General features: G+C 42.2%; 1 protein-coding gene across 1 annotated transcript; it reads left to right on the forward strand.

Moving 5' to 3' along the window:
- Positions 1 to 2901: 2901 nt before the first annotated feature.
- ddx4 (DEAD (Asp-Glu-Ala-Asp) box polypeptide 4) lies at positions 2902 to 8677 on the forward strand (the record flags this gene model as incomplete). Its single annotated transcript, XM_079296811.1, has 14 exons — positions 2902 to 2923; positions 3374 to 3409; positions 3501 to 3533; positions 3624 to 3668; positions 3749 to 3891; positions 4172 to 4324; positions 5906 to 6060; positions 6586 to 6715; positions 6795 to 6961; positions 7040 to 7185; positions 7804 to 7903; positions 7992 to 8262; positions 8402 to 8509; positions 8600 to 8677. 14 exons carry the CDS (start codon positions 2902 to 2904, stop codon positions 8675 to 8677), a joined length of 1587 nt encoding a protein of 528 aa, XP_079152937.1.
- Between the last annotated feature and the right edge of the window lie 1079 nt (positions 8678 to 9756).

Raw genomic sequence — 9756 nt, forward strand, 5'->3', positions numbered from 1 at the left:
ATGAAATGAAGTAACTTCGACAAACACACTCTGAAAGGATATAATGTACGTTACATTAATGTACGTGTAATTTGTTTGTACATTTGTACTAGCTGTTGATGTATAATTCAGGTAACCTTACCGAGCTTGTACCGGTTAGTATTTCTCGTTAGTCTAAGCAGGCATTCCCAAAGTGTGGTGCACGCACCCCTGGGGGTGCGCGAGCTGCCTCTAGGGGGTGCGCGAGAGGAAAAGTGTAATGGCGTCTGATGGTGTCATAATATTAAATAAAAAAAAAAAAAATGTAATTTTAATTTAAAAAGTGGGATTTTTCACAAAATAAAAACATGAATTATAAAAATCCCCTTTGTAAGATTTAAAATTAAAAACGTACAATTTACACGGCCTAAAAAGTTTGGGAACCGCTGGTCTAAAGCAAGTGCAATATGTTCTAGCATCTGAATGTCGGCTATGTGTTTGCATTTTTTAGGTGAACAAAAATGGACGAGTGGGAAGAAGCGGTAAGTCGTTTGCTTATTATGTCCAGCTTTGTTGCTGCCAAGAAGCCAGATGGTCAACGCCTGATTTGAATATACTCATCTTTACAGAAAACCACTGCAGTAACCAGTCACACCTCCAGTGAAGGTATGTTTACTGCTCTGTACACTAAATATTCAGCGATAATTATTTGCTAATGGGTTTTGAGCTTTAAGAGCTTTTGCATCCACTTTCAACATGTGAAATTACATGTCCTTAAGCTTCTGTTGAAATCACCTTGCAACTGCAAACAAAGGGTTCAGGCAACTAGAAAAGTTTGCTACCTATTTAAGTTAAGATGATGTATTCTTTGGACATGATCACCTTTAGGCACACAAGGAGGATCCTGGAACACTGATGGTGGTGAGTTTGGGAGGGGTAAGTGTGGAAAGTTGAACAATGACCATCTCTGCCCTTGACAACATTGATTGAAAATGTTCTGTTCCTCTCCAGGTCGTGGTGGAAGAGGCAGACAAGAAGGATTTAAAAGAGGTTCCCATGCATCTCACATTATTTAACAAGTAGAACAAATATAATGTATAAATAAAATGAATCAATAGAATTACGTTTGCCTCCATAACAAGTGATATTTTACTTTTTGCAGACTAAAATAATTGAACAACTGAAAATGATCAATAGATTAGGAGAACATTTGAGAAACTGGTAGTAGCTTCATAAGCAATACACTCTCACCAAAGTCTAAATACATCAGTAAGCCCTAAAGTTTGCAGAAGTCTACTATGGCATTTAGTCCTCTTAAAGGCCCAGTGTGTAGCATTTTGGGGAATCTTATCAGAACTGGAATATATTCCATACTATGTTTTCATTTGTGTTTAATCACCTGAAACTAAGAATAGCATAGAATGAGGCCTTCATATGGACACAGGTAGCTGGTCCTCTTCGCGGAGTTCTCATGTTTCTACAGTTGCCTAGAATGTGATAACTTGACCCGTTGAGTGCAAAACTGCCAGCTGCCCAAAGGATGAGCTCTGAGCGAGGCATAGGGCCTTACATCGGTTTGCACTCTGCGGCTCACGTTACTGCAGTCTTGGAAAGAGAGGGGTGAGCAGAGGAGTATTCAGTTGGTTTTAGTCTCCAACCACACCGCTAGATGGCACCAAATCCTACACACTGTCTCTTTGTGTTGTACTGCTGCAGACTGGACTGATACGCTCTAGAAGCAGTGTTGCTGCTTCCAGCCAAAACCAGTATTTGTGGTGTAGTTTGGATTAGAGTCTAAACTGATGCTTAGATGGGATGAAATTGAGCTCTATGTGCATCGTAGAATGTTGTGATCTAATTTTGGTGCGTTTTGTGGGTGGGAATGGTAAAAAATGTGCAGCATTATGCTCATTAGTGTCAGCAGTTGCTCAGTCCTCGGTGCTCTCGGTGCTACTGACCCTCCAATTTGTTCTTTATAGATGGGGACAGCTGGAACAATAGAGCAGCAGAAAGAGGTGGAGGCAGAGGTGAGACATGAGACACATGTATTGTTCTACTTTGGATTAGACTGAGTGGTAGTCCATAAAGTGTGAAGAACAAAAAGTTGGGAGTAATGTTGAAATACTTAAAGGTCTTCAACAGGGGGTCCGTGGAGGTACTTTTTCCAAACATGAATCTGTGCATTATTTTATTAGTTCAGTATTGTAAGCAAGGTAACGGGCATGTATGCATGCGTTTGGGGGTCCTTGGTCTGAAAAACGTTGAAGACCCCTGACTTAAAGGATAGTGTTTGAGGTTATGTTTTAATACTGTCTTTACTGTAGAGTAGGGATGTACGATTTATCGGTTGTTGATATAGTTGGATATGTTCCAACAGTTTTGACAAGATGTTTTTTTCTTCTTCTCACCTCTGCTCTCTATTCATGCAAGTTTGTGTGAGGGTGGGGGCTGAGCCACACACAGCAGAGAGAATGAAATGATGAAAATAGTAATCGACTGCTCATTAGCTACAAGTACAACAAAATCCTCTTAAGAAAGCACATGTTTAACCACCAGAATATAAACTTAAAAAAATCTAAAGTTACTACAAATATGTTTACAATTAGTGTATGTACTCTATGGATGGTGGGGGCTTATTGGTGTTGAATTATAAAAACAAACATGTCAATCTAAAAATACATTATCCTCGTCACATATTTCTAGTAATATCAGTCAGCGTAAATGGATAATTAGCCCTGGAATTCCATATCGGTCCTTCTCTACTTGAAGGGATACTTTCCTGCTGTACGTATTAAACCTTCTGAACAATATGAAGAGTATTAGCTGATTATTTTGGTGTCCGTTGGCAGATTTATTTTATTCAATTGAAAGCTTAAAACTGTTTATGGAATGTGTCCTAAAAGCATGTTTATTCTCTCAGGGCGCAGCAGAGGATTTGGCAGGATGGATCGCAATGGCTTCGATGGTAATTTTGTCTTATGTTTGTTACTGATACCACTGGAATCCAGTGTCGTCTGAGTGAAACTATTAAACCCATTTCAGCTGACTACATGAACTGCCTTGATTTTACAGGAGAGGATGATGGAGTTCATGAGAGCGGTAGGTAGATGCACAAAGTACAAAAACACTTGTCTGTTGACTGTTTTAAACTTGAAACTGTAATTTCCCACAAAGAAATACTTTATTTCATCAACTGTCTGTGCTTCTTTGTATTTCAACACTATGTTGTGAACAGGGTTTAGAGGAGGAAGAGGCAACAGAGGTTTCAGACGAGGTATTTCTTGATACAGTCCTGTTATTATTTATTTATATATATATATATATTTATTTATTTATTTATTCTAAGTGACGCAGGGCAGCTTTTGCATGAAGGTAGTTTTCTGAAATGTATTGCTAATTCAGTAATGTGTTGAAGGTGGTGACCATGGTGCCAGAGGAGGCTTTGGAGGAGGTAACTGAGCAATCACCTACCTTTGGGATTATTAACCCTTAAATCATGGTTTCGTGTTGGTAAATGTCCAGTGTGTCTTCTATCTGTGCAGGCTACCGGGGGAAAGATGAGGAGATCTTTGCTGGTGGTTATAATGTTTTTATGATCAATTGATTTTAGCCTTTTAGTTGCGATGTGAAACATTTCACTAACGTGACTTCTGTATCTCATACAGGGCAAGCTAAAGATCCAGAAAAGACGGATGAAACCGATGGTGAAAGTGAGTGAATGAACTGTTGAATGTAAATATATTCATCAGTCCTGCAGTATGATTAAGCTTTTACCACTTGTGACCCGCAGGACCCAGGGTCACATACGTTCCCCCAACCCCTACTGAAGACGAAGACTCCATTTTTGCCCACTATGAGAAAGGCATCAACTTTGACAAGTATGATGACATATTGGTGGAGGTCAGCGGACCCAATGCACCGCAGGCTGTCATGGTAAGAAGTGCTGCAGTAACTAGTTATTTCATGAATGAGTTGCTGCTTCGTAAGATTAAATAATCAATTAAAGATGCTTCTGCAAGTGGTTCTCAAAAGGATGATGGCAATTTACAATTTATTGACTTGATTAATCATTCATCAATAAAATAATTCTGGCCCCGGTGTGAGGGTACAAATCTGTAGGCCTTAACTAGGATGTAACTCAAACAACCTAATGGCAACAAATATAAACTGTCCCTTGAAGCTTTGTTTAAGTTATGGATGGTTCTTCCTTCAGACCTTTGATGAGGCAGCATTGTGCGAGTCCCTGAGGAAAAACGTCAGCAAGTCTGGTTATGTGAAGCCGACCCCCGTGCAGAAGCACGGCATCCCAATCATCTCTGCTGGCAGAGACCTCATGGCCTGTGCCCAGACTGGATCTGGTAAAACTGTGAGTTGAGAGGGGTGGAAGTTCTAAAAGGTATAGAGAGTACACCGTGCTGACCGGTAGAGCCTAGACCAGGGGTCACCAACCTTTTTGAAACGGAGAGCTACTTCAAGGGTACCGAGTAGTACGAAGGGCTACTTGTTTAATACAAACTTCCTGAATAACAACGTTGCCCAGATCACCTTTTATAATAATATATGTGAAGAGACTGTCTGATCACATGTTAATTATTCCTCACAATAATTAACAATGATTGTGTATTTTGTTCAATATCACACCTGTTGTACGTTTATACGAATTATTAGTAATGTAAGATTGATATCCGGCCAACCCAAAGACAACGATTATAACCAATTAAATGTAGTTATACAATGGTGACTGGGTCCGCCCACTTAGTGTCAAAAAGAAAAAGTACTCGTGAGCGAGCAGGTGAAAGTTTTGCGAGCAGAAGAGCAGTGATAGTTGCGTGCTGGGGAACGCCCCTCGCGCTCATACCATGGTTTTTCCCTCGCAGGTGGCAATTTTGCTTGCTCGAGCAGAGATATTCTGCACGGCGTGATGTGAAAGCACTCGTCAAAGTAATATACGCTGTTTAATCTGCACGTGAGGGGCCGCCACACACGCGCATGATCTTATTTGCGCGCTCACATTTTTACAGTGATTTGCCTTCATACTAGTGCTGTTTTTTGAACATGACCTGCGGGCGACTCACGTGGTCCCTGCGGGCACAGTGTTTGCTACCTCTGGCCTAGACAATAGCGGTGCAATAGTGATCGGAAAACTCATGGATCGGATCACATGTCTGATCAGCACAAAAGTTTAAAAAAAAGAAGAAAAAAGGCAGCCAATGTAACTTTTTTTGCCACTGATGGTAATTGTGGATCATTGATGATCCATACTGTTAGATTAAAGCAGCTGCTCTACCAGGCTCCAGAATACATTTCTTTGTCTAAAATCATTTCAACCACAAGTCTAAACCATCAATAATTCTAAATGTTATCCTTTTACTTTACTTCATGTTTTTTTTCTTCATAAAATCACAATTCAAATGATAAGGGGCAAAAAATATTGTATTTTTATTGATTAAAACAAATCTAGTCATTAGTTTTGATAATGTATTATAATGTGCTTAGAGCTAGTGTTAGGAAGTTAAACAACTCCTATTCATCTTTTATATTCATGTGAAGCTTATCACCAAAACTACATTTTACTGATTACATGTGAACACATCATGATAACACTCATTGATTGTTCACAATGTAACATGATCAGCGTCTAGAAAAGCATGAATGCAGATGTCCTAATCTCATAATTTACTGAATATTGGCGCATAACGATGGTCAGTAAAACTTTAATTCACACTGTAATGGTTAACGTTAAACTGTAGTTAATCCGCGGTTCACGTGCGTGCCGAACAGTAAGGGCTGACCAACTGTGGTCCGTTAAACCACTACTAGACATGCACGGATCAATCGGCTGTTGATACAAATATAGATACTATCATTTACTTCCTATTCATTTGAATTGAGTGTTTTCTGAAATCTTTATTGTAAATAGAGTATGAATGTATCTTCCCTCCTCCAGGCTGCATTCCTGCTCCCTATCCTGCAGCAGCTAATGGCAGATGGTGTGGCAGCCAGTTCCTTCAGTGAGCAGCAGGAGCCTGAAGCCATCATTGTGGCCCCGACCAGGGAGCTCATCAACCAGATTTACCTGGAGGCCAGGAAGTTTGCCTTTGGGTATGTTAAGACTGGCTTTGACAAGTAGTGTTTTACCATGAGTTAAAGGTATAATGTGATGCAATCATAATCCCTTTCAATCATTGCGTTACACCCCCCCCCCCCCCCCCCCAGCCAATAAGCAGGGGGTGCAGCCTGTTCTCAGTCCCAGGTCAGGCTCACAGTATGCGTCACTCTTTAGCGTCTTGATACAAAGTGGCGGAGAGAGGGTTGGTCCATCGCTGTGTGCGTGTCTGCTGTGTGCTGCTATATGCTGTCACAGAGCAGACAGGTCTCGGCCTCTTTCATTCAACATCTGGCACCTTCCACCAGGTTTGAGGAGGTGTGGATGTGTTATTTGTGCTTTAGAACGTAACCGCTGTGAAACAATCATAAAACTGTAAAATGAACAGTGAATCAAAAATACAATGCATCTTCTAAGCAGTATTTCCATTCTTTCTATCTATAAATTAAAAACGAACCCGCTAATGTACATCGTTCTGCACATACTGCTGGCTTCTAATCAGAGACCTCTGACTGTTGTAGGACGTGTGTGCGTCCAGTAGTGGTCTATGGTGGAGTCAGCACTAGTCACCAAATAAGAGACATCTTCAGGGGGTGCAATGTGCTGTGTGGAACACCAGGGAGACTGTTGGATGTGATTGGAAGAGGAAAGGTAAATGCATTCAGTATTTTCAGTCATACAGTCATCAGTTGAAAGCTTTCACTGTAACTGGATGGTGTTTGTGCTCCAGGTTGGGTTGACTAAGCTGCGGTACTTGGTCATGGATGAGGCTGACCGGATGTTGGATATGGGTTTTGAGCCCGACATGCGCCGCTTGGTGGGCTCCCCTGGACTGCCATCCAAAGAGAACCGTCAGACTCTGATGTTCAGTGCCACCTACCCTGAGGACATCCAAAGGTCTGCACCTTCATCAGCCACATCTTGTACTGTAGAAGTGAGCTTGGCATGTATCAATATGGTCGTGTGTTTTTGCAGGTTGGCGGCTGACTTCCTCAAGACTGACTATTTGTTCTTGGCTGTGGGTGTGGTGGGCGGAGCCTGCAGCGATGTGGAGCAGACGTTTATCCAAGTCACCAAGTTCTCCAAGAGGGAGCAGCTCGTTAACATTCTCAAGACCACAGGTACGGTCTTTTGTAGCTATTTTACCAGCCTCCAAATAGTATTAGCAAGGACAACAATGAATACTTAGAATCCAATCAGCTGAAACTAGACTAGGATTACTTGCAGCAGATCCATATAAAAGTCTAAACTCTATCGGTGGCATTGCTACAGAGCATTATGTAGCTCTTAACCACAGAGCACTCTGCAGCACTTGTAGGACCGAATATGTAACATGAGCTGGTGTTTGTCTTTCAATCTTCATTTAGATGTTTTTGCCAGGCTTCAAACCTCCATTCTCTCGAATGACCTTCAGGGGGCGACTCCTCTGGTTGTATAGAAGTCTATGAGAAAATGACTCTACTTCTCTTGATTTATTACCTCAGTAAACATTGTAAATGAGTTTATGGTCTCAATCTGTACTTTCAAGTCTTCTTCAATACAGCATGATGTTCATTTAGTAACTTATGGTCCATTTAGAGTCAAACAGACCATAAAGCAGGGGATGCTTTGGGGCGGGGCTACACAGTAATTGACAGGTCTCTCTACCAGAGACGAGCCCAGGGCTTACAACCCAGTCCACAAACAATGGGTGACATCGCGACGACTGCATCATCCTTATCAGTCTATGGTTTTTGCAGGAACGGAGCGCACCATGGTCTTTGTGGAGACCAAGAGACAAGCGGATTTCATTGCCGCTTTCTTGTGCCAGGAGAAGGTTCCGACTACCAGCATTCATGGGTAAGTGATGTCAGTAATGTATTTACAGGAAGTAATGAGTAATCGGTACATCTGAATGCGGTTAGAACTATGTTGTGTTGTCTCACAGTGACCGTGAGCAGCGGGAGCGAGAGCAGGCTCTGGCAGATTTCCGCTTTGGCAAATGTCCAGTCCTGGTGGCAACCTCTGTAGCTGCCCGCGGTCTGGATATTCCAGATGTACAGCATGTGGTGAACTATGACCTCCCCAACAATGTTGACGAATACGTCCACCGCATTGGGAGAACTGGCCGGTGCGGAAACATTGGGAGGGCGGTGTCTTTCTATGACCCCGACACTGATGGCCAGTTGGCCCGCTCCCTCGTCACAGTCCTGTCCAAGGTAAGAGCCGTCCGCTTTATCACACACATGGGTGTTGGGCCTGTTATTAGTTATTAGTAATTAACATTCCAGGAAGTACTCAAAGCACAGTGAGTGTTGGCCTTCATGGTGTCATGTGTGTGTTGACTGGGATGGACAGGCCCAGCAGGAAGTGCCCTCGTGGTTAGAGGAGTCTGCGCTCAGCAGTGGTGGACCTGCAGGTTTCAACCCCCCCAGGAAGGGATTTGCCTCGACCGACTCCAGGAAGGTAACTGCATTGTTTGTTTTATTCCTCTGAAATGTTGGTGATGTCAGTGTCTGTCCTCACGCTGTCCTCTGTCCCATCACGTGTCCTCAGGGAGGATCTTTCCAAGAGAACGATGTGAGGAGCCAGCCGGCTGCTCAGCCTGCAGAGGAAGAAGAAGACTGGGAGTAGAGCAAACGTTAAAGCAACAAACGGCATTGACTTGAGTTATTTTTGTTTTAAGGTGTTCAGCTTGTTGTAGTTTTAGCAAAGAATTTCCGTTTGAAGATTGTTCAAAGAAGTTTAAAATTGTGAAAAGTCAAAATTTCAAGGTGTCCCAATTACAATTGTATTGTGTTTTCAAGGATAAAAATCTCAAATAAATACATATTTGTTCAAAGCAAAGCCTACTTGTATTGTCTCATGTTAAATTTAAGGCAGTCCAGTAGTTCTTACATTCCCAAAAGCATTTAATCCTTTGAAGTGAGTCCTCCCTGAAAGACCCAAAGTCCACTTTAGAAATGGAGCAGTGTAACTGTGACAAATGTTAATGGCATGGAGTGCTGATTTTAGAAAGATTGGGATTAATAGCAGTCTGAATTGATTCCAGTGAAGTCATACAAAAATAAGTAGGCTACAGATTATATGCAAGTGAAATAGGTGTCTATCGCTAGTATAAGAATGGAAGTCGAAATATGAGCTCAATGCAAGATGCCATCAGTGTTTGAACAGTGACAGTTGGTCAGTGGGAACAGATTGTCCACTAATGACTCCAGACTGTCCAGTTCAGCTTTTCTAACCAGCTCACCGGCTCCTACAGACTGACCTGAGATCTGCAGGAGCCTGTTTCGCTCTGAAGGATCAGTGAAGAGGACCTATGTCGTATGAGACTAGTCCTGTACGGTACCGATCCACCCACTTCTCTCCCTGGGAGAGAGGAGGAGGTAGTCCACCTGATCTTGAGCTTCAGGTGTCGGTAGCAGCTCGTGGTGAAGCTCTCCTGTCAGTCCTCATCCAACAGTGAAACCTTTTGATGGTGAAGAGGAATGGTGCAATGTGACCTCTCACTATCTCAGAACCACAGCCAGCCGGTCCAGGGTGCAGTTACATGGCCAGTGTTTTTTCCATGGTGTTAAAGGTACTACATAAGTCAAAGAACATGGGCACATACCAAGTCTCTTACTGGATATCAACTGGAAGCTCTGAGTGTACCAGAAAATATTTATTTTTTCACTATACAAAGTATGTCAAATGCATTTTGCCAAAAATAC

This window comes from Melanostigma gelatinosum, assembly GCF_949748355.1.
Source record: "Melanostigma gelatinosum genome assembly, chromosome: 24".
In the NCBI taxonomy this organism is placed as follows: Eukaryota; Metazoa; Chordata; class Actinopteri; order Perciformes; family Zoarcidae; genus Melanostigma; species Melanostigma gelatinosum.